We start from the raw sequence: 22,587 nt of genomic DNA on the forward strand, positions 1-22,587 counted from the left end.
ACAGTTCCCGCGAGAGTTAGACGACGTAGGGCGCGGTAAGAGTTAGCCAATGCCTTAAAAGGATTGCAGAGGGAGTGGTCCGCTTTCTCTCCAATTTCTTCGCGAGTGGGCGGTGGCGGAAAGGTTTTGGAGCGCAAAGCACTGTGGGCTGGTTCCTGAGGTGCATGGTGGGAAAAAGCTTATCCCGGCTGTGTTGTCTTTGGAGCTTCAGTCCCTGCTGGCGTTGAAACACCGCCGACGAAATGCCGGAACGAGACAGTAAGGCTCGGGTCATCTGTCCATTATTACCTGCAGGATTTGGGACGCTTGGCACGTTGTTTTCACTTCACAGTTTAAGCCCTGTGTAGGTGGTGTGACGCTGGGACCTGGCGAAGCCGTTGGGTCTCGAATGAAGCCAGGCAGCTCCGGACTGTTGTCTTTCTAAGCGTTGTCCTTGCCCCAAATAACCAGGGGTGTGTTTGTGAACTACTCGCTACCGCCAGCACCTGACTTTGGGCTGCGCCAGTTGATCTTAACACAGAGTATATTAGATGTCATTTTCCGGAAGTATCTGCTAATTCTCCAGCGCCGGTTTAGGGGCCCACTTCTCTGCCCCAGCAGCTCCTTGTATTTTCTCTCTTGGGCATTTATTACGTTGCATTGTCACTGTCGCTGTGTTTTTCTTCCTCATTAGACTGAGCAATTTGACACGAAAACATCAGTGTTGTTTACTAATAGAGTCCCAACTTTGGCACAGGAACTGACACGAAAGAGATTGATTAAATTAACGCCAATTTTTCTTTTTTTTTTTTTTTAGGTGAGCCGTTCTCCAACCCTTTGGCTCCAGATGGCCACGATGTGGATGATCCTCACTCCTTCCACCAGTGAGTGTTCCAATATAGTACTCTGGGCATGAACTGAGGGATGAATAGAGTGGTGTGGTGATGGTGAAATAATTCTAAATGCCTTGTCAGCAAGGATGGCGAACAAAAATGTACCCTTTCCCCTTTATCTCTGAACTTTCATTGGATCAGGTCAACTGCATGAGAGTATTAGAGGGAAAATTCTGGCTGGGAGGGTGCCAGTTTTTAAAGTTAATGTTTAATTACGCATGATAATAGTTGATTCTGGTAGAAAATTAAAGTAGAAGTGAGGGAGGGTAATGATGTGTTTGATAATAATCCTAATTCCAGTTCCTTTCTTAAAGGTAACCACTGTTCCTTTTTTACGTCTTTTTTACCCCCTTACTTAAAAAAAAAAAAAAGGAAAAAAAGTAGTCTGTGTCACTGCCATGAAAATCATCTCCAGGATGGAAAATAAGCAAGTGGCAGTAGGTGTTTTATTTATATATACAAATAAAATAATGCTACTTAATTTTAATATTTCAACTTACAAATAATAAAGTCTTTTCCAACATGCATATACATATATATAAAGGGATTTTTATTTTTAAAGATTTGTTTATTTCTGAGAAAGAGAGTATGTGTGAGCAACACAGAGGGGCAGAGGGAGAGGGAGAAGGGAAGCAGACTCCCTGATGAATGAGGAGCCTGACGCAGGCTTGATCTCTCCAACTGGAGACTTGGAGATCAAGATCTGAGCCAAAACTAAGAGTCGACACTTAACCAACTGAGCTACCCAGGTGCCCCAAGGACTTTGTCCTTGACTAGACTTTCCTCAGGCTTCTCTGGGGTCTATTTTTGACTAGTCCTGCTAGGCTCAGTTTTAGCAAAGAATGCTGCTAAGACAATTTATGGAGAATCCCCTTAAGTAATCAAGTAGATTCAGTCAAGGGCCTCCCCCTCCCCTCCCATGGCTAACCAAGTTCCTCTTAGTGATTTTCTTTATAAATCCCCAGTTGTCCCAGTTTGTATTCAGAGTTGAGTTTCATTCCCTCTCCCCTGTTGCAGTAGTCTTTATTCCTATTACAGTAAATGTCTTCCTTGGGAACACTTAGCAGGATTCTTTGCTCAAACTGGGCATAGCAGGCTAAGGGGCAGCCTGTCAGAAGAGGGCTCAACGGGGCCTGACTAAAGTTTGGTCAAGGAGTGAGTCTTTGTCACTGTACCGATTAAAATTATCTTTTTTTTTTTTTTTTAAGATATTGTTTATCTATTTGAGAGTGTGCACACACATACAAGTGAGAGGTGGAGAGGGAGAAGCAGACGCCATATAGGCATTGAGCCACAGGGCTCAATTGCAGGACCCTGAGATCATGATCTAAGCTGAAGGCAGGCAGGTGCCCCTAAAATTATCTCTTTCATTGCTCTTTGCCTCCCATTTGGGAAACACTGTTACCATTTAGTCTCTAGTTAATGGACATTTAGGTTGCTTTCAAGTTTGTATTACTTTCAAAGCTGAAATTGAACATTTTTTTACAAGCCTTTTTATACACCTATGCCAGTGATTATCGAATCTAAATATAGGTGAATGGTGTTGCTAGGTCATAGGATATACACACTTAAATTTTGATACAGGCAGGTTGCCGTCCCATTGGCTATACTGATGTACATTCCCCTTAGCGGAATATTCATTTCCCAAATTCTCACTCATACTTGATTTATCAGACTTTTTAATAGTGCTTTGAAGCATTAAGAGTGCTATGTTTTTGTTTTATATTTTCCTGATTTCTAATAAAGTTAACCATGTATTTTACATACTCCTTTCCCAATTCTTATTGGGTACTAATTTTTAAAATTTTTGCCTTCTAAGATCAAAACTCACCAATGAAGATTTCAGGAAACTTCTCATGACCCCAAGGGCTGCACCCACCTCTGCACCGCCCTCTAAATCACGTCACCATGAGTAAGTTCTGGGGTTTTCCAACCTGTTTCGCATCTCCTTTTTTTCCCCCCATCTCCTTCCTACAGAAAATCTACCAAACTAGTTGTCTTAGGAGCTGGAAGGCCTAGTTCTTTTTCAAAGCCTATGATTCTGATTCTCTCCGACTGGAGATTGAAGCTCCAGTGAAGATGAGGGTGTTCTAAGATCTGACAGTGTGTTCCACACACCACTTGTACTATTAGAGTTGCTGCTAGTGTTTAAATGGGCAGCTTCCAGGGTCGATTCCAGCCCTGTAGACTCAGATACTTCAGGTGGTTGTGATACTTTCTAAAGCTTAGGACCACTCACCTACAAATGTAGACCTGGATCTCTGCATGGTTGAAGCTGTTGCTTTGTTCCATAATCTAGGCCTTTCTTCATTCTTCAAGGCCACTTGTTGGGGTTTTCTGGGGCTCTGGCAATATTTTGCCATTAGTGAATTTCTCTGTCTTCTAGGATGCCAAGGGAGTACAATGAGGATGAAGACCCAGCTGCACGAAGGAGAAAAAAGAAGAGGTGAAGGAAAGATAGAGGAATGTTGGGCTATAGATTGGATAGTGTTTGAGTGAAAGGCATAGGGGCTAGTAGTTATGAGGCTAGAGATTAAGATTTTTCTGTATTGTCTTGAGGTTCTCTAGTGGATAGGAGTGATAAGTGGGAATTTAGGACTTTGGAGTCAGACTGCAGGATTTCAGTCTCAACTTTACCAGTTCCTGAAAAGACAAAAGATAACTGTGGGCATAGTCCCTAATATTTCTAATTCTTGATATTCTAATGGGTAGAACAGAGAGTGATTTCGTAACTTTCATCTGGTTGTCAAGAGGATCAATTATGATAGTGCATGTAAGCATTTAGTGCCTGGGATATTTTAATTACCCAATAAATCCTATCTGCTGTTGTCACCACCATCATTATCATCATTATCTATAAGATACTAAAATTCCTGGACCTGGTATTTTGCTGGCCTTTCTTTTTGGGGAAGACCAGCAAGGAATGACTTATTTTTAGTTGAAATATGGAAGGTGATATAAATTTAGATAACTTCTTAGTTGTCCTATGGAAAAGTCTCATAACCTGTTAGAGACTCAGTGATACGGCATTAAAGAATTCTGAAGTGACATGGAATGTCCTGAGGCAGCATTGAAAGAGTATCTCTCTGAACTGGATGAAGCCATAGTTCTGATTTTGAGGATTATCCGAGGGTGACAGCAGTACTATCAGGACATATATGAGCTTTCACCAGACAGTTGGATGAAATAGGAAGAATTCTACTGACCTTGGGATAGCAGCTGGTGAGCCTTATGCATTTGCTTTTCCATGGTCACAGTTATTATGCCAAGCTTCGTCAACAAGAAATTGAGAGAGAGAGAGAGCTAGCAGAGAAATATCGTGACCGTGCCAAGGAACGGCGAGATGGTGTGAACAAAGATTATGAGGAAACGGAGCTGATCAGTACCACAGCTAACTACAGGGCTGTGGGCCCCACTGCTGAAGCGTGAGTACCCAGGCTGCCAGGGCATGATTCCCTCAGCCTCCAGAGTCTTAAAGTCACAGTGTGAATTCTTCCTAATGAAAAATGAGCTTTCCCCACTTTGGAGCCCGAGCTGGGCCATTTCAAGAGAGACACTTGAAAGGCACTTTGTGAGAGGCACTCACAAAGGACTGTTTTAATGTGGCTTCTTTCATTATACAGGGACAAGTCAGCTGCAGAGAAGAGAAGACAGTTGATCCAGGAGTCCAAGTTCTTGGGTGGTGACATGGAACATACTCATTTGGTGAAAGGGTTGGATTTTGCTCTGCTTCAAAAGGTGATCCTTGGTGGGTGGGTGGAGAGTAATCATAGAATGCTGAATGCTCTTCTGTGGGCCTTTCAAGGTGAAGGAGGGGAGACTGTTAGCCCACACCATAGAGAAGGGCTAATGGTTCCTCCTATGTAGGACTAAGTGCTACTCATCCTTCAAGTCTCAGCCTCAAGGGTTGTATTTTTGGGGGGGCAGCCATCCCTGATCACCCAAGTATGGTTAAACCCCACTCCTCACTTCCCACTTCCTGTACCCTCCATATCTCTCTTATTTCACATATCACAGTTATCACATTTTTTCATTTGTCTCTTCTGCTGTAAGCTCCATTAGGGCAAGGACTGTATTGTCTTGTTCAGTTTTAAGTCCTTGGTTTCTGGCACAATGTGGTAGATAGTGGTGTTAGGTAAATGTTTGTAAAATGAATAAATGTCTAAACCCTACATGCTTTTTTCCTGTTAGGTACGAGCTGAGATTGCCAGCAAAGAGAAAGAAGAGGAAGAACTTATGGAAAAGCCTCAGAAGGAAACTAAGTGTGTAAACATCAGGGAAAGCTTCTAAGTTTAGGTGAGTGGGACTTAAAGTAGGAACACATTTGGCTAAAAGGAAAATTCTTTTGTCTTTTCAGGAAAGATGAAGATCCTGAGAATAAAATTGAATTTAAGACGCGCTTGGGTGAGTATAGAATTTCTACACTAGAGGTTGTGCATTTTAGGTAAATTATAGGGAATTTAATGCTCTGGGCAGAATATGCTTCCCCTTCGTGTCATACTGTTCTCTTTCTTGCCCCCAGATTAGTGACTTCTCTTAGAATACTCTACTAGAACTCAGATGTGGGGTTAGTCATTTCGTGTATGTTATTAATGTCTTAATTAGGTTGGAAGGTCTTGCAGATTGTAGCTTATGCATTAAGGGAGGTAGCTTACAGCTTATGCATTAGAAGAGCTAGCGTGGTTGGTGATTAAAAGCTCAGAATTTGGGACACCTGGGTGGCTCAGTGGTTGAGCGTCTGCCTTTGGCTCAGGGCGTGATCCCAGGATCCAGGATCGAATCCCACATCGGGCTCCTTTCAGGGAGCCTGCTTATCCTTCTGCCTGTGTCTCTGCCTTTCTCTGTGTCTCTCATGAATAAATAAAGAAAATCTTTAAAAAAGATTTAAAAGATTATTCATGAGAGACAGATAGAGAGGAGAGGCAGAGACATAGGCAGAGGGAGAAGGAGAAGCAGGCTTCTCACAGGGAGCCTGATGTGGGACTTGATCCAGGGGCCTCCGGGATCACGCACTGAGCCAAAGGCAGATGCTCAACCGCTGAGCCACCCAGGCATCCCAATAAAGAAAATCTTTAGAAAAATAAATAAAAGCTCAGAATTTACAGTCAAAGACTGGGGTTTGAATCCTACTGATAAAACCATATGAGGCATGTGATATTAGGCAACTGACTTCACAAGTCTCAGTGCCTGTTTGTCTATCTGCAAAAATGGAGTTAATTCACCTCATGGCAGCAACAAAAAACAGTATATGCATTGTAATTATGTTGCACATGTAGCTGAGCTGATTTTCCCATCATTGTCAGTATCCCCTTAAGCCTCATCCTTCTTCCTCATGGGACCTAATACAATGTGAGGCCCATGGTACTTTTGAGAAGGCAATGTAAAAGAGTGGATAGGAGCTCAGGCTTTGGAGTTAGACAGGCTGGGCCCTATTCTTTATTCCGTTGCTTAGTAGTTGTGTGAATTTAGGTAAATTGCTTCACTCTCAGCTTGAGTATTCTGATCATTTAAAAGGAGATGATAACATGTACCTTACAGGGCTCTTGTGAAAATTGAGGCAATAGTATGTGGCACAGAGTAAGCACTTGCTAAATGGCAGCTGTTGTAGAAGTTTCTCAGTGGCTATGCTTCCTCCTCTTCTTTTCATAGGCCGCAATGTTTACCGCACACTCTTTAGGAGCAAGGCGTATGAACGGAATGAGCTGTTCCTCCCAGGCCGCATGGCCTATGTGGTAGACCTGGATGATGAGTATGCTGACACGGATATCCCCACCACACTGATCCGCAGCAAAGCAGATTGCCCCACCATGGAGGTAAGTGATCCAAGTCCTGAGAGCCTGTCATGTGGGCCTCAGACCTGGGAATCAGCCTCAGTTCTACCCTGGGCCTCATCCACCACATTTAACCCATCACTATGAGCCTGTTCACTTTTTACTTTGTAAATTTTCATTGAATCCATTCACTTATCTCTATCAACATTCCAGTTGAAGCTATCGTGTCTTATTGGAACTATTAAAAGATACCCCTATTTTGTTTCCTCACTTTCACTCTGGTTTCTTTCTACTATTTTATTTTTATTGAGTTGTAATTCATGTTTCATATAATTTGCCTCTTGAAAATGTACAATTCAATGGCTTTTAGTATTTGTAGAATTACGCAGCCATCACTCAGCGTGAAATATTTTTCATCACCCCCCAAAAAAAAATACCTCTGTACTTTTAATCATAACCCCACAATCTTCCTAACCCCTTTTCTATTGTGATTTTTACATATGGCCAGTGTGATCTTTTCAACATGTGAATTTTTGTCTCACCACACTTGAGAAGCTTTCAGTGATTTTTCGTTATTAGTATAAAGAGTAAAATCTTTGTTGTGGCCTCTGAGCTCCTGCAACGTCGGCCTTCTGAGCTTCTTTTTACCATGATTCCCTGTTTGTTCTCCAGTGAATCCCATGTTCTTGAATATGCTAGATTTACTGTTTTGTTTTTAGAGAGAGGGGGAGAGTGTGGGAGGGAGGGGAGGAGAGGTTGGAGGGGCTGAAGGAAAGAGAGTCTTAAGCAGGCTCCACACCTATTGCGGAGCTTGATCTCACAATCGTTAGATCATGACCTGAGCTGAAATCAACAGTCAGATACCCAACCGACTGACCCACCCAGATGCCCTAGATTTCGCTTTTGACCCAGACCTTCATATATGTTACTCTGTGTGCCTGGAATGTTCTATGACACCTGTTTTCCCTATTTTTTACCTGGTTGATTATAATTTATTCTTGAGGGATCCCTGGGTGGCGCAGCGGTTTGGTGCCTGCCTTTGGCCCAGGGCGCGATCCTGGAGACCTGGGATCAAATCCCACGTCGGGCTCCCGGTGCATGGAGCCTGCTTCTCCCTCTGCCTGTGTCTCTGCCTCTCTCTCTCTCTCTGTGTGACTATCATAAATAAATTAAAAAAATTAAAAAAAATAATTATTCTTGAATTCGTTGAATGAAAGAATGAATGAAGAGATTCTTGCTTTATGGGATAACACCCTTGCTGCTTGGGGTTTCAGGCCCAGACCACACTGACCACAAATGACATCGTAATCAGCAAGCTCACCCAGATCCTTTCATACCTGCGTCAGGGTACCCGCAATAAGAAGCTCAAGAAGAAGGATAAAGGTAACCTGGAGGGTTATGGAGAGAAACCTTAACCCTGGAGGGACATTATTGGGTGGAACCGAGGTTTCCTGGAGCCTTCTGTGTCCAGAGCATTGTGAGGCTCCAGAAGAGGAGAAGAAATGGGAGCATTGGAACATTAACAAGGAGATGGTTACTTCCAGGTTCTGTCTGTTTGACCTACCCAGGAAACAGTGGTCCACTTTGAGGCCTGAGGAGGGAGAGTATCGGGAGCTTTTGTTATCCCACCTTCTAAACAGATGTTTAAATGGGCATTTGAAGGTGGAGAACATGTTGGACTGAGTGGGAATCAACTCAGGAATGTTTTCTTTACTACTCCTTGTACATTTTAGGGAAGATGGAAGAGAAGAAACCCCCTGAGGCCGACATGAAGTATGTATCCCAGCCCGTGTCACCTGATATGTGTGAGAAAAGGGCTCTGTGTTTCTTGTCTTTGGCATTTTGGGGAGGCCTTGACCTGAGAATCTGGAAAAATGGCCATGGAAAACGGAAGTGTGTATGACTTTGGCAGCTAGTGATCTCTGTTTTTCTAGTATATTTGAAGACATTGGGGATTATGTGCCATCCACAACCAAGACTCCTCGGGATAAGGAGCGGGAGAGATATCGGGAGCGAGAGCGTGATCGGGAGAGAGACCGGGAGCGGGAGCGGGACCGAGACCGAGAGAGAGAGAGAGAGGAAGAGAAGAAGAGGCACAGCTACTTTGAGAAGCCGAAAGTGGATGATGAGGTGAGAGATGGCCCTGGTACCAAGTGGTGGAGCTGCCCATCTCTGTGCCTGCCCCGCCAGATACAAGATTCATTTGTTACCTAGGTGACTTATGGCTCTGTAGTGGCAACGGGGCCAGCTAATCCAGGGTGGGAAGCATCCTGGAAATGAGGCAGGAAGTGGGTAGGGAGTTGATTTACAGATAATCAAGCAGGGGAGGGATGAGCGTGAATTCGTCATAGCACTACTCACTTCAGTTTCTGTTTTCTTTCCAGCCCATGGACATTGACAAAGGTGGGTGATACATGAGACATCTTGCGTTCGATCTGGTGGTCTTGCTTTCCCCTGGGCTGAGTCTATCCTAGAGCTCAGAGCTGGCAGAGGTTGAGACTGGGACTTCCTGGTCTGGGTTCTCATTAAGATGCTTGTCTGGCGGGCAAGCCCTGGTGGCCCAGCAGTTTAGCGCTGCCTTCAGCCCGGGGTGTGATCCTGGAGACCCGGGATCGAGTCCCACATTGGGCTCCCTGCATGGAGCCTGCTTCTTCCTCTGCCTGTGTCTCTGCCTCTCTCTCTGTGTCTCTCATGAATAAATAAATAAAATCTTAAAAAAAAAAAAAAAAAAAAAAAGAATGCTTGTCTTGCTCCATAGAATAGAAAGATGAGCCTGGGTTATCTGCATCTTTTGGGCAATGGCAGGGCATATTTGCTCTGTTAGATACAGTTCCTCCAGTGGTGGGGTTCTGAAGACGTGAGTCAGGTCGAATCAGCAGTATTGTGTGTACACAACTCCATCTTAACCAGAGTAGCTCATTATTTTTATTGTAATTTTTTTTCAAGGATTCATTTATTTTAGAGAGTATGCACACACAAGTGGGAGGAGGGGAGAGAGAGAGGGAGAGAATCAAGCCAACTCCCCAGTGAGTGCAGAGCCTGACATGGGGCTGGATTCTACTGCCCTGAGAGCCCTGGAAGCCTGCTGCTCAACCAACTGAGCCACCCAGGGGCCCCAGAGTAGCTTATTAGTTGGAATTTGATTACAATTTTGTTAGCTAAAAGTTTTTTCTGTTGCCTAAAAAAAAAGTATTATAAAAACATTAAAAGTGTGTTGGGGGGTGGTGCAGATTTGTAAGTTCCTTGTTTCATGATCTTTTCCCTTAGGACCTGGATCTGCTAAGGAGTTGATCAAGTCAATCAATGAAAAGTTTGCTGGGTCTGCTGGCTGGGAAGGCACTGAGTCATATCCTTTATTTCACTATGTTGCTGGATTCTAGAATAGTGTTATCCTGTTTTCATTCTAATTCCACCCACCTCCCTGCTTCCCCAGAACCCCCAGCCCCCACTTCACGCTTTGCTTTTTATGCTAAATTTTGACAGGGCTGCAGTCATGTCTTTCCCATTTCTCAGAGGACCCATTCAAGTCCTTAAAAGTTTTCATGTTGGGGCTTCTGGTTCTTGGCCCTTCCTTTTTGAAGCTTTCTGCTATACGTAGAATTATTTTCTTTAACATAGCATATGCTGAAGAAGCCAGAGGACAAAAAGCAACTAGGAGACTTTTTTGGAATGTCCAACAGTTATGCCGAATGTTACCCAGCCACGTATGTAAGACTGTTAAAGGAGGCTGAAATGATTGGAGAACAAGTTATAGAGAGGGGAATGAAGTGTAAACTTGATTACCTGGGACACAGGGATACTTCTTACTTAGATGAATTGTTCTTCTAGGTGCTGAGTGGGAGGTCTTGGGTTGGGGTAGGGGTCATTTTTAGGCATATAACATCTTAGCTGGGTAGGTTTCTGAATAAACTATAGGGGTCTGGGTCTGTACCATCTGTTTAATGTTTTTAACTGTTGCTTCTCTTTAGGATGGATGACATGGCTGTGGATAGTGATGAGGAGGTGGATTACAGCAAAATGGACCAGGTGTGGAGTTGGAAGGATGGGTAGGGATTCTTGGGCAGCTATTCTTCAGCACATACCCCCTTCCTGACTCCCAACAGATCTTTGTCTCATATTCTGGGCCATAACCTGCCCTCAGCTGACAGTAAGAGCAACAGCATTGTGGAGTCATAGGAAGCTTACCTTTTTAAAAGATTTTATTTATTTATTCGTGAGAGACAGAGACAGAGAGGCAGAGACACAGGCAGAGGGAGAAGCAGGCTCCATGTAGGAAGCCTGATGTGGGACTTGATCCTGGAACTCTGGGATCATGACCAGAGCCAAAGGCAGATGCTAAACCGCTGAGCCACCCAGGCATCCTGAAAGCTTACCTTTTAAAGTGTCAGTATGAAAGCAAGTGAGATAGGCCAAAAATAGATTTTTATTTTCTACAAAGTGCTGGGCTTTGATTTCCATACTTAGGGAGTAAGCAAGACTTTAGTGCATAAATAGAAAGGGTAGAAGGAATTTCAGTGTTTACAAAACAAGTGAGTTTTATTCTAGCCAGGATTGAAGTGTTCTTAGTCTTAAAAATAACCTCATGGCACTTGGGTGGTTCAGAGAGTTAAGTGTAAGACTCCTGATCGCAGCTCAGGTCTTGATCACAGTGTCATGAACTGAAGCCCCACATTGGGTTCCATACTGGGTGTGGAGCCTACTTAACAAAAACAACCACAGCCCTGACAAATAACACCTTTAATGGTGAAGAAATTTCGTCTCCTTTTTCCTTGTTTCTCTTTATTGCAGTGCTTGAGCCTGGTTTAATTCCATGTTGGAGACTTGCTTACCCTGGTTCTGCCATTTATCAGTTTCATGACCTAGTTTCCTCATCAGGAGAATAGAGAGGAATATGGTTCTCTTTTAATAGAGTTTGAGAGAATTAAAAATGTGTTTGGTGTTCAGAATAATGTCTGGTACTAGTAAGCATTTGTTATTATTTATTAGGGTGGGATTTATGAATAATGAAACAGGATTGTGGGAGAACCTGGCTTTAGGTAAGGGCTAAAGAATTGTTTCCACTGACATTTCTTTCTTCCTTGTTCCCATTCTGTCTTCTAACAGGGTAATAAGAAAGGCCCCTTAGGCCGCTGGGACTTTGATACCCAGGAGGAATACAGCGAATATATGAACAACAAGGAGGCTTTGCCCAAGTGAGTCAGTACTAAATATGGCCAGGGAGTGATGAGAGGGATGATGAGGGGATGGGCCAGCCTTAACCCGAAGGTGTAGTCTGGCTGAGGCATTCCTAAATAGGTTCTTTAGTCACAGGGCCATCTGGGAATACCTTGGTACTGCTGTGCAACCTCTGATGCCTTCTTTCCTCCAACTGCCCTTTATTTTTCTCAGGGCTGCATTCCAGTATGGCATCAAGATGTCTGAAGGGCGGAAAACCAGGCGCTTCAAGGAAACCAATGATAAGGCAGAGCTTGATCGCCAGTGGAAGAAGATTAGTGCGGTAAGTGAGATCACCTCTTGGGTGGATTTCATCTGGGAGGAGACAGTGGCCTACAGATGAAGGAATAGGCAGGGTTGGAGAGCCAAGGAAATAGGGGAGAGGTCAGCCTGGTACCTCATGTGAGCTTAGATGGACAGCATAACTGTTGAGTGTAACTGTTCTTTTTGTAGATCATTGAGAAGAGGAAGAAGATGGAGGCCGATGGGTGAGCAGCAGTACTCTTCTGGGGCACTGTGGGAATTGCTTAGAGTATTGATCTTACATTGACTTATTTCTCCTTCCATTGCAGAGTTGAAGTGAAAAGACCAAAATACTAATCTCCAGTTCCAAGTCTAAAAATGATTCCCCAAAAGGAATGGGCTCACAAGTGCTTGCTTTCTGCAATTCCGAAAAAAGTTGCAAGGTCTCTTTGAATGTATATAAAATGTTATTGTATAATCATTTAGTTCCATTAAATCTAGTTGGGGAACAAAAATGGAATTATGTCCTCCTGAGAGCTTTAGAAATTCTTAGCACACATTGCTTGCTGCTTCTCTGACTGAAGGGATAATCTCGGGGAGGAGTCTTGGGGGATCCCTGTGTTAAGCAAGGTTTGGTGCTCATCAACACCCTGAAATGTCTGCCAAAGCCCAAGATGGATCCCTTGGCTTCTGTTTCTGTTTTTTTTTTTTTTTTTTTTAATTTTTTATTTATTTATGATAGTCACAGAGAGATTGAGAGAGAGGCAGAGACACAGGCAGAGGGAGAAGCAGGCTCCATGCACCGGGAGCCTGATGTGGGATTCGATCCCGGGTCTCCAGGATTGCGCCCTGGGCCAAAGGCAGGCGCCAAACTGCTGCGCCACCCAGGGATCCCTCCCTTGGCTTCTGAATCATTCTGTCCCCAACATTTCCTCCTTTCTATTCATCACAAGCACTTTGGCCTGGTTCTCATAAGGGTTTTTTTCTGGCTGGATCCCTACCTTGCCACTGCCTGCCCTAAGCCTAAGACTTGTAGGATCAGCTCATACGAGGAAAGCTAGAAGCCCCCCTTAACCTTTGCCTTTGGTCACTTTCAGCTTGATAGGGCAAGAGTGTTTGAGGAAGCCAGCTTTGTGCATGGCATTTAGGAGACTGAAATGGGGCGCTCTCTGCAATAGCACCCTGAATGCCTAATATGAGACAGTAAAGGACACCCTGGTTTCATGGTTGTAGACAGTGTTCCCAGTTAAGAAAAAGATCACAGAGACCTGGCTTAGATGAAGATACCTAGAGAGTCATTAAATTTAAGACCTGGGGGTTGGGGTGCGTGGCTGGCTCAGTCTGTAGAACATGACTGAATCCTGAGTTCAAGCTCTTCCACATTGTGCATAGAGGTTACTTAAAACAACAACTAAAAACAACCTGGGGGTTGACTGTCCATTTAAAATCAGTTTCTGCAGGGGAGCCTTGCTGACAGAACATGGGACTCTCAATCTCAGGGTTGTAAGTTCAAGCCCCACACTGGGTGTTGATCTTACTTAAAAAAAAATAAAGTCAGTTTCTGCAAATATCACCAAGCCTGGTGGACATGCTCAAGGTCCTCTGGTTGGTCATATGGTGAGTCACAAGGACCCCGAACTTCACATGGCAACTTTTCCATTCACACAGGACATAGAGCTTCTCTGAGGTCCCTCGCCTCACTTTCACCTCTCCTTAAGCGGGTTGGGCATCAGCATATAAGATGTCTTAGAAGGCCTAGTCACACAGTGATGTGAGGCTCCTCTTCAGTCCCAGAAGCTTGTGTCCTTACTTGCCCCACCAAAGAGTGCTCCCATCTTTATGGAATCTTTGGTAACCAGAATGTTAACGTCGACAGTTGTGCCCATTTTTCTCTTCAGAACTCCTTGCCAGCTCTGAGCACTGCTGGCCTGGCCCACTTGAGGGTATGCAGCCAAAGTGAAGAAACCGCCAGGGCGCTGTTCCTGTTTCCCCAAAGATGTTGAGCACAGACCGCCCCAGTTTAAGCGCGTCCTCGGGCTGCCTACTGTCCACGACCTCTGCAAATCACATTCTCGCTTTTGCTGCCTCTGGACTAAGCTGAAGGCTGCTCTTGGGTGTCACCAAGCCAGGAAAGGCTGGGGTCCCCTTCTCCTCTGCTCAGGGCAGTAAATCATTCCTACTAGTCACAGGAGGGAGTACCACACTGTCAGCATCGATCAAGATGAGGGAAAAGGACTTACAGTTCCCAAATTTAAGTGATGTGACCAAGGACAGCACTGATAGTACGGACATCTACTTGGTCCAGGAAAGGGCGGGTCCGGGGATTCGCTCCACCCACACCTACTCGCCAGCCGGCCCCGCCCGTTCCCGGCCCAGCGCCACTTCCGGCTCCGCCCCCAGGCGGAAGTGGCGTTTCGGGCCCTCCCCCAGTCCCGTGGGAGGTTTTTGGGCCCACAGCTCAGGTGCGGAGTAGCGCGGCCTCCTCCGGCTTATGGACCACGGTCGTGCGTGTGAGGAGAGGCCAGCCGAGGATGGGAGCGACGAGGAAGACCCCGACTCCACGGAAGCCCCGGTCCGCATCCGAGAAACTCCGGAAGACATCGTGCTGGAAGCACCGGCCAGCGGGCTGGCGTTCCATCCGGCCCGCGACCTCCTGGCGGCGGGGGACGTGGACGGGGACGTGTTCGTGTAAGTGTGGGGCAGGGCTCGGGACTGCGGGATCTGGGAGCTCCATAGGGATGGAGGCGGAATGAGGAGAGAAAGGTGCAGGGAGACAAATCTTTCAAGACACTTCTGGTCCAATTCGTTCAGTAACGTTTGGTTTTAAACCAGTTACCACACAGTCTCTTGCAACAACTGAAAGGAAGACAAAATGGCTGGAGTGTCCTGACAAAGCCCAGAGACAGTACCGGGACAAAAAGCGTTCAGGACAGTTATTTTTCACCGGACTGTATAAAGCCTGCCTGAAACCGGGTGGAACACGCCGCACCTCCTCCGCCAGCTTTGCTTCTTGCCGGCTTTAATCTTTCAAAAACACAAATCCAACCACCTCTTGATTAAAAGTTTTTTTAAAAGATCTTATTTATTCATGAGAGACACAGAAAGAGAGGCAGAGACATAGGCCGCGAGAGAAACCGGTTCCTTTCCTCACCGGGAGCGTAATGAGGGACTCCATCCGAGAATCCCGGAATCAGGACCTGAGCCAAAGGCAGGAGCTTAACCACCGAGCCACCCACGTGCCCTCTTTCCTGATTAAAACCCTTCAATAGTTTACTTTTGTTTTAAGGGTCTTGGACGTCCAGTCCTCGCTCATTTTCCCCTTTAATTTCTGTGTTCATTCATTCTTACCTTTCATGTGGACCTTAAATCCACAGCTCTTTCGCAGGTTATTCTTTCTCTTGGAAAACGTTTTTCTCCTCACTTGTACCCAGTGTCCCTCAGATCTCAAGATCTATCTCTACACTCCTCCATTCCCGACTAAATGAGATTACCCTTTAGACTTAGCTACTCTGGCACCAGGTAATTTTCCCTCCTAAATTTCATAATGGTTTGTAATCCTACATCCATTTGTTTAATTATCTGAATGCCTGTCCTCTCAACTAAAACATTTTTTCAAAATTTTTTGACTTCACCCCATACCAGAAATACTTTATATATTATGTGTGATGCACCCTGATGTTTTCTGGCTTATTACATTTTTAACTGAAGGCACAAAGACCTAAAATGCTAGTTGCAGCCAGCTAATAGGTCATAACTAGAGTTTGAAAAACACTTTTCTGTAATCTTTAGTCTGTTTTATTCTCCATTATGTCTGCTTCTAGACCAGGCTAAGTGCTCAAAACATATTTGACTTTGAATAAGAGAAGTAGGCTGGAAGCAGTGAAAAGTCATTGAAGGTTTTAACTAGAAGAGTTGTGCTGTCATATTTACCTAATGACATTAAACCTCAACCTCTTCAGTCTCCTTGGGCAATTTAACGTCCGTATTTTCGTCTTCAAAAACGGGAATAATAACACAGGCATACCTCTGAGATATTGCAGGTTTTGCCCAGACTATTGCAATAAAATCACATGAATCTTTTGGTTTCCCCATGCATGTAAGTATACACTATACTGCAGTCTATTAAACGTGCACTAGCATTATGTCTAAAAAATAATATACATACCTTAATTGAAAAATACCTTATTGCTAAAAAATGCTAACCATCACGAGTGAGTCAATTACTAGTGACAGATAATCCTAATAAAAAAGTTTGAGGGGATCCCTGGGTGGCTCAGCGGTTTAGCGCCTGCCTTTGGCCCAGGGCGCAATCCTGGAGTCCCGGGATCGAGTCCCACGTCGGGCTCCCGGCATGGAGCCTGCTTCTCCCTCCTCCTGTGTCTCTGCCTTTCTCTCTCTCTCTCTATCATAAATAAATAAATAAATCTTAAAAAAAAAAAAAAAGTTTGAAATATTGCAAGAATTACCAAACTGTGACAGACACACAAAGTAAGCAGATGCTGTTGGAAAAATGGCACCAATAGACTTTCTCTAGACAGGGTTAGTACAGACCTTGAGTTTGTAAAAAAATAAAAAAATAAAAAAAAATAAATGCAGTACTTGTGAGGCACAATAAAAGGAGGTCTGTCTATATCCACCTTGTAGAGTGGTCAAGTGTATAGTATGGCAAAAAAAAAAAAGTGTATACTCTGGACCTCGACTTTTACGCACCTCACTATTACTGCAGTTTGTCTCCTTCTCTCTCCCCAGCCATGCCCATTTGGTGGGTTTCTGACCTCTCCCGTGACCATTCTTAAGAGGTTCCTTTTCCCATAGGATTAAATTCATTTTTGCTTGGCCAATCAGGTCTCAAGTCCAGTTCAACCCATCTTTCCAGATTCAGCCATTTCACTCTCCTGCAGCTGGAACCCTCATTCCTTGTGTCTGCCCTAGAAGGGACATTGATATCTGCCTCCAGTATCTGCCAGGTGAACTACTTACTCTTCATGACCCAACTCACATCTTTACCTTAGCTTTCCAGGGCTCTTTTCTCATGCTAGGCACTGGGACAGAGCAAACAAACGGACCCAGTTCTGCTCACCTGGTACTCCTCAGCAACTAAGCCCTTTTCATCTGGCCCCTTTGAAGATCTGCTCTGAGGCAGGCACTGGGGATACACTCTGGACAGGTAGTTGCCTCAAAACTGAACTTCCAGGCTGGTGCTTTTCTGTTCAACTCCATTTTGATTCTACCTCCTTTTCAGCATGTGGACACAGTGTGCTGTAATTCGTTTTAACTTTTCTTTAGCTCCTAGAGACCTGGAGTACAACAGCCACATCTTGTTAATTTTTATATTTCCAATTTATGGGGCTGTTTTTTTGTTTTTTTAACATTTTTGATTCTGTATTTGAGAGCCAGAGAGCACAAGCTAGGGGAGTAGCAAAGGGAGAGGGAGCAGACTGCCCCCCCCACCCCCAACCAGAGAGCCCAATGAGGGGCTGGCTCCATTCCAGGACCCTGGAATCATCACCTGAGCTAAAGGCAGATGCTTAACCAACTGAGCCACCTAGGGGCCCCTGTTCTTCTTCTGTCTTTATCAAGTATCTCATGCTCTCCATAGTGGTCCAGATCTAGTATTTTCCCAGGCTGGGTGATGTGGGGTCAGTTCACAAAGAAGTCCTAAACAAATGTACTTTGAGTTAAAGACGGAATATTTGAAAATGGAAAATTGGGATGGCAAGTTCCTTAGGTTTGGTGGTATACAAGCAGCAATTCCTAGTTAGGTGGATGGTTGCCTAGTTGGTCTTTATATTCCATGCTGGCAGGGTCTGGAGCCATTCACTCTCCTCCTCCTCCCTAGCTTTTCCTACTCTTGCCAAGAGGGAGAAACGAAGGAGCTCTGGTCCTCAGGTCACCACCTCAAATCGTGCCGAGCCGTAGTCTTTTCTGAAGATGGACAGAGTGAGTATTAGGGAAGGCAGCCGGCAATCTGGTGACAAGGGAGCAGTGAGCAGCACCATGACCTGAGCACCTTTCCCGCCAGAACTTGTTACTGTCTCCAAGGACAAAGCCATCCATGTACTAGATGTGGAGCAGGGCCGACTGGAAAGACGCATTTCCAAGGCTCACGGGTAAGGGGAACTTACTGTGTGTTGAGGTCAAGGGTAAGGTGGTAGGTTCCTCCTGGGACAAAGATGCTTCAAGAAGCTTTGTGTCTCTAGTGCCCCCATCAACAGTCTGCTGCTGGTAGATGAGAATGTCCTGGTCACTGGGGATGACACAGGTGGTGTCCGGCTCTGGGACCAGCGGAAGGAGGGCCCCTTAATGGATATGCGGCAGCATGAGGAATATATTGCTGACATGGCTCTGGACCCATCCAAGAAGCTGCTGCTTACAGCCAGGTACAACCTCAAAGCTGCATCCCTTTCCCTTCCCTGTTAAAGCTCTCTCCTTCAACAGGAGCTTTAGTCAAGCCTGCTGCTCTGCTCTCTCTACAGTGGGGATGGCTGCCTTGGTGTCTTCAACATCAGGCGACGCCGGTTTGAACTGCTCTCAGAGCCTCAGTCTGGAGACCTGACCTCTGTCACTCTCATGAAAGTACAAGCTGGTTTTGGGGTTTTGGGGATATGCTAGGGATCCATTTTGATGGGGCTCCACAAACAGTTTCCTTCTTTTCCTACAGTATGGGAAGAAGGTAGCCTGTGGCTCCAGTGAAGGTACCATCTACCTCTTCAACTGGAATGGCTTTGGGGCCACAAGTGATCGGTTTGCCCTAAGAGCTGAGTCTATTGACTGCATGGTTCCAGTTACGGAGAGCCTGCTGTGTACTGGTTCCACTGATGGAGTCATCAGGTGAGAGAAGCCAGGACCACCCTCAGATCACACCAGGGACAGACCCAACCAGCCAAGACCAAACACTGTTTTCTCTCTGCCCAGGGCTGTCAATATCTTGCCGAACCGAGTGGTGGGCAGTGTGGGCCAGCATGCTGGGGAGCCTGTGGAGAAGCTGGCCCTCTCCCACTGCACCCACTTCCTGGCCAGCAGTGGCCATGACCAGCGCCTCAAGTTCTGGAACATGTCCCAGCTGCGGGCTGTGGTAGTAGATGACTACCGCCGGCGCAAGAAGAAGGGAGGGCCACTGCGAGCCCTAAGCAGCAAGGCTTGGAGCACTGAGGACTTCTTTGCAGGACTGAGGGAAGAGGGAGAGGAATCCACAGCTAAGAAGGAAGAGGAGGAGAGTGAGGATGACAGTGATTGAGGAAAGAAGTTGACTCTCAAAATAGGACCTCACTGGGCAAGTCTTACATCCTGGGCTGGATACCTAGAGAGGCTCTGAATTTAAAATACTCCGCAGTGCACAAAGATGCATAGCCAGAGGCTCAAGACTGAGGGCAGTGATGTGAGGAAGTACTTGCCCTGTGGCAGCTACTCCTTCTACCAGTGTAAGAGAAGCCCACAGCTGGGGCAAGATAGCACGGACACAGGCGTACACCAACCAGGGGTTTAATATAAATACAAACGGCAGAGAAAAACCCCAAAATCACACATACACTGTAACCAGACTCTTAAGTAGTGAGGACAAAAGGCAGAATTCTGACCCTCTGGCTCAGCCAGCCTCCAAATAAAATTAAAGATTGACAAATCAGGAAAACGAGATTGATGTTAAGCTATGGGAGGAGAGGAAGGGGTGTTTGCATGTGTATCACACAGAGAATGGCTACAGAATACCACAGGGTCAAGTCAGACCCTGGGCTGGGAGGGGGAGAGCAAAGTCCCTCCCCACACTTAGCCAAACCTGAGCTTTCCCAGGTGCCCTGGGGCCTTGCCCCAGCTGGGAGGCTGTGTCAGAGGTAGGGCAGGACCTGTGGTCTCCCTCCTTGAGATCAGATGGTGGCTGCCCAGGCCTGCTGGGCTGGGGACTGACACAGGCTCTGCCCATGTGTTCAGGCTGCCTGTGAAGAAGACAGGGTCACTGCTTAACCACCATACCTGCCTCAGCCCCAGCAGACCGGAAGAGGCCGGCTCCAGACTCCCTCAGTGCCTCTAGCAGCCTTGCAGACACAGCATCCTTAGCCACTTCATGCCCTTCCTGCCCTTCTGGAGCCAGCACAACCCAGATGAGGCCGCTGAAGGGCACCGGGTGTCCCGGGATCACCACCTGGTACCAGAAGCGGTGCCAGCCTGCAGGGCCTGTGCCCAAACACTTGGTTAGGAACACTGGGCTACCCAGCTTCATTTGTTGGCACAACAGCTGCAGGGTAGCGCGGGCCCCTTGGGACTCCAGCTTGTCCCTGGAGGGAGCCAGTCGACTGCCCTCTGGCTGTAGGCCCTGCAGGGAGGGGCCCATGAACTGCTGGCGGAGTCGCTGCTTCAGGTCTGGCTTGAGCCATTCGACCGACACCTGCTCTCCACAGAGGCGTGACTGCCCTGCAGGAGAAAGACAAGAGGAGATCTAAGCCCTGGATCCAACCCTTTAGAACCTACATTGCCTGTTTAACTTCTAGCCTTCCCATTTCCTGGTGGTCTGACCTGAAGTTCAACTTCTCCAGGCTTCCAGTGTTTCTTTGAAAAGAAACTGCTATCTTCTAAGTTTCCTTGTTGGGAGTACTGGCTGATGGAGGCTTTGTCTACCTCATGACCATCACAATAGCTAACCTTTACTGTGACTACCTTTACTGTGAATACTAGCCAAGAATCAGGGAATGTGTTAAGTGCCACCTAATTCTCACAACAGCCTTAGGGAGGCAGTTTATAGTAGATAAAAGGTAGACTCAGTAAGACTGCCTAGGGCAAATCAATTTCTCTCAAAACCCTCTCTTCATAACTAAAGAGGGAGATCATCCTGTGTAACATTGGAATGTTGGAGAGTAAGTTGCGAGATAATGCATGGGAAGCGTCAACATGTGTGGTGCCGGGTAGCACCAACGGAAATTAAAAATGTATGACGTCTAAAACTCAGGCGTTCTTAACCCTAAGATCCTGCTTTACCTTCTATGCTGACAGGTAAAGTATGGCATCATAATGTTTGGCCGCAGCCCCGCCCCCTTACCTTCCACCAGGGCTTTTTTGGCCATGGCGGCGGCGCGGTGCGAGCTGAACTTGAGCAGCGCAATTTGCGCGGGCGCCGGCCCAGGGCTGGGCATCAGCAGCGCCTCCTGCAGGCCGGAGCCCAGGGGCTGCAGCGCGAGCAGCAGCGCGCGGCGGCTCAGGCCCGGAGGCAGCCCGTCCACGCTCAGCTCGCACTTCTCCGTGCTGCGGCACACGAGCAGCGGGCAGGACGGCCGCAGCGGGTGGTTGTGCAGCGTAGCGATGGCCGCCTGGGCGCCGCGCCGCGAACTGTAGCGGGCGTAGGCGAAGCCGCGGTTCAGGCCGCTGAAGGTCATCATCAGGCGGAACTCGTAGAGGCGGCCCACGCGCTGGAACAGTGGGATCAGCTGGTGCTCGTACACGTCCTGCGGCAGCCGCCCGATAAACACCTCCGACCCGGCCGGCGGCGGGCTGCCCACCCAGCCTGGGGGAAGGGGCGGAAAGGGGCACCGTCATCCTCCCGGACGGTTCCGGGTTCGGGCCCGGGAACCCAGCGCGAGAGGGCCTATGAGCAAACGTCTATGAAATGGGTGCAGCAGTCGCACCCCGAGTCGCCAGCATAACTGGGTGCCTGAGCCCACTACAGCGCTGGCAGGGTGGGTGCACCGTGAGGCTGGCTCCCACCCTCGAGGGGGGCAGGCGGGCGGAGAGCCACAGACAAGTTTCCTCAGCTGCTTGACCCGAGCGGGGGCGACGGATAGGTAAGGGATTTCCGACTGCAGAGCGCTGGGGCAGGCCCCTCCCCCAGGCGGTGCCGGTCGGGGCCGTCGAGGCTGGTGGAGCCCGACGGGCGTAGAGCTGGGACTACCGTACCTGGGGGTGGCCCGCCATACTTCCTCTGCCCGTTCACCTGCACCAGGCGGATGCCCGTCTCCCTGACCCACGCCTCCAACGCCGCCTTGTTCTCAGGATTCACCCTCTCACACCATAGCTGAAGGGGAAACGGCAGGCTGGAATGGCGGATCTCCACGCCCGTCCCCACCGCGACTGGGCAACTGCAGCCCAAGGAGCCACTACCCCCTGCGCAGCTAGCGCTTGTTGAGCCCCCTTGCCAGCCACTTACCTCACACTCCCGCTTGGACTGCATGACTCTCACGGCTGCCCGTCGGCACCCCCTTTATAACCTCCTCCCCAAAGGCCTCTGGAAGCTTCCCTACCCCTCCTCCCCGCAAGCTCTCATTGGCTCTGAGCACGACCCCGCCCTCCAAGGGGGTGGGGGTACCCACTGCACGTGCGCCTCGGGAACCTGACTTTCAGGTGAAAGCTAGAAACCTAAACCGGTGAGTGTGCGACCAGCCCCAACTCCTAGGGCTTGGATGTGCGCTGGAGGCAAGAGCCTCAAGGGCACCCTTCACCCTGGGGAAGAGCCCGTGGGGTCTACTGTAGAGCCTCCCCGCCCCTTCCCCCCGTTTTCGCCGCTC

At 47.3% G+C, this 22,587-nt stretch overlaps 3 protein-coding genes across 4 annotated transcripts; 2 read left to right on the top strand and 1 right to left on the bottom strand.

Annotated features, from left to right (window-relative positions):
- Positions 1 to 88: 88 nt before the first annotated feature.
- On the top strand, positions 89 to 12,620 carry IK (IK cytokine). The gene is made up of 20 exons (XM_038530347.1): positions 89 to 258; positions 797 to 863; positions 2,692 to 2,784; positions 3,259 to 3,318; positions 4,130 to 4,297; positions 4,496 to 4,610; positions 5,064 to 5,134; positions 5,230 to 5,276; positions 6,522 to 6,685; positions 7,918 to 8,026; positions 8,377 to 8,416; positions 8,578 to 8,773; positions 9,028 to 9,046; positions 9,911 to 9,989; positions 10,267 to 10,347; positions 10,612 to 10,669; positions 11,747 to 11,835; positions 12,032 to 12,140; positions 12,311 to 12,345; positions 12,430 to 12,620. The coding sequence occupies exons 1-20, from the start codon at positions 243 to 245 to the stop codon at positions 12,455 to 12,457; spliced, it is 1,644 nt and encodes a 547-aa protein (XP_038386275.1). The 5' UTR covers positions 89 to 242; the 3' UTR covers positions 12,458 to 12,620.
- Positions 12,621 to 14,492: 1,872 nt separating this feature from the next.
- On the top strand, positions 14,493 to 19,730 carry WDR55 (WD repeat domain 55). The gene is made up of 7 exons (XM_038530362.1): positions 14,493 to 14,788; positions 17,940 to 18,040; positions 18,123 to 18,210; positions 18,301 to 18,480; positions 18,577 to 18,676; positions 18,762 to 18,931; positions 19,016 to 19,730. Exons 1-7 carry the CDS (start codon positions 14,592 to 14,594, stop codon positions 19,335 to 19,337), a joined length of 1,158 nt encoding a protein of 385 aa, XP_038386290.1. The 5' UTR covers positions 14,493 to 14,591; the 3' UTR covers positions 19,338 to 19,730.
- On the bottom strand, positions 19,567 to 22,512 carry DND1 (DND microRNA-mediated repression inhibitor 1). Of its 2 annotated transcripts, XM_038530361.1 has the most exons (4): positions 22,230 to 22,512; positions 21,980 to 22,097; positions 21,129 to 21,590; positions 19,567 to 20,506 (listed from the first exon to the last, which is right to left on the bottom strand). In XM_038530361.1, exons 1-4 carry the CDS (start codon positions 22,251 to 22,253, stop codon positions 20,049 to 20,051), a joined length of 1,062 nt encoding a protein of 353 aa, XP_038386289.1. In that variant the 5' UTR covers positions 22,254 to 22,512; the 3' UTR covers positions 19,567 to 20,048. The 2 variants fall into 2 exon arrangements, with proteins under 2 accessions (XP_038386289.1, XP_038386288.1); XM_038530360.1 differs by having other exon boundaries at positions 21,980 to 22,278.
- Between the last annotated feature and the right edge of the window lie 75 nt (positions 22,513 to 22,587).

The sequence above is a fragment of the Canis lupus genome, chromosome 2 (genome assembly GCF_011100685.1).
Source record: "Canis lupus familiaris isolate Mischka breed German Shepherd chromosome 2, alternate assembly UU_Cfam_GSD_1.0, whole genome shotgun sequence".
Lineage (NCBI taxonomy): Eukaryota > Metazoa > Chordata > Mammalia > Carnivora > Canidae > Canis > Canis lupus.

What these genes read in the sequence shown, in the direction of transcription:
- WDR55 (XM_038530362.1), top strand. Translation starts at nt 14,592, where the DNA reads ATGGACCACGGTCGTGCGTGTGAGGAGAGGCCAGCCGAGGATGGGAGC. An exon ending in GTGGACGGGGACGTGTTCGT is followed by an intron (nt 14,789 to 17,939) that starts GTAAGTGTGGGG and finishes CCTCCTCCCTAG; the next exon opens with CTTTTCCTACTCTTGCCAAG. An exon ending in CCTCTGTCACTCTCATGAAA is followed by an intron (nt 18,677 to 18,761) that starts GTACAAGCTGGT and finishes CTTTTCCTACAG; the next exon opens with TATGGGAAGAAGGTAGCCTG.
- IK (XM_038530347.1), top strand. An exon ending in ATTTTGCTCTGCTTCAAAAG is followed by an intron (nt 4,611 to 5,063) that starts GTGATCCTTGGT and finishes TTTTCCTGTTAG; the next exon opens with GTACGAGCTGAGATTGCCAG. An exon ending in CCCCCTGAGGCCGACATGAA is followed by an intron (nt 8,417 to 8,577) that starts GTATGTATCCCA and finishes CTGTTTTTCTAG; the next exon opens with TATATTTGAAGACATTGGGG.
- DND1 (XM_038530360.1), bottom strand. Translation starts at nt 22,253, where the DNA reads ATGCAGTCCAAGCGGGAGTGTGAGGTAAGTGGCTGGCAAGGGGGCTCA. An exon ending in GTATGGCGGGCCACCCCCAG is followed by an intron (nt 21,591 to 21,979) that starts GTACGGTAGTCC and finishes CCCTTCCCCCAG; the next exon opens with GCTGGGTGGGCAGCCCGCCG. An exon ending in CAAAAAAGCCCTGGTGGAAG is followed by an intron (nt 20,507 to 21,128) that starts GTAAGGGGGCGG and finishes TTTCTCCTGCAG; the next exon opens with GGCAGTCACGCCTCTGTGGA.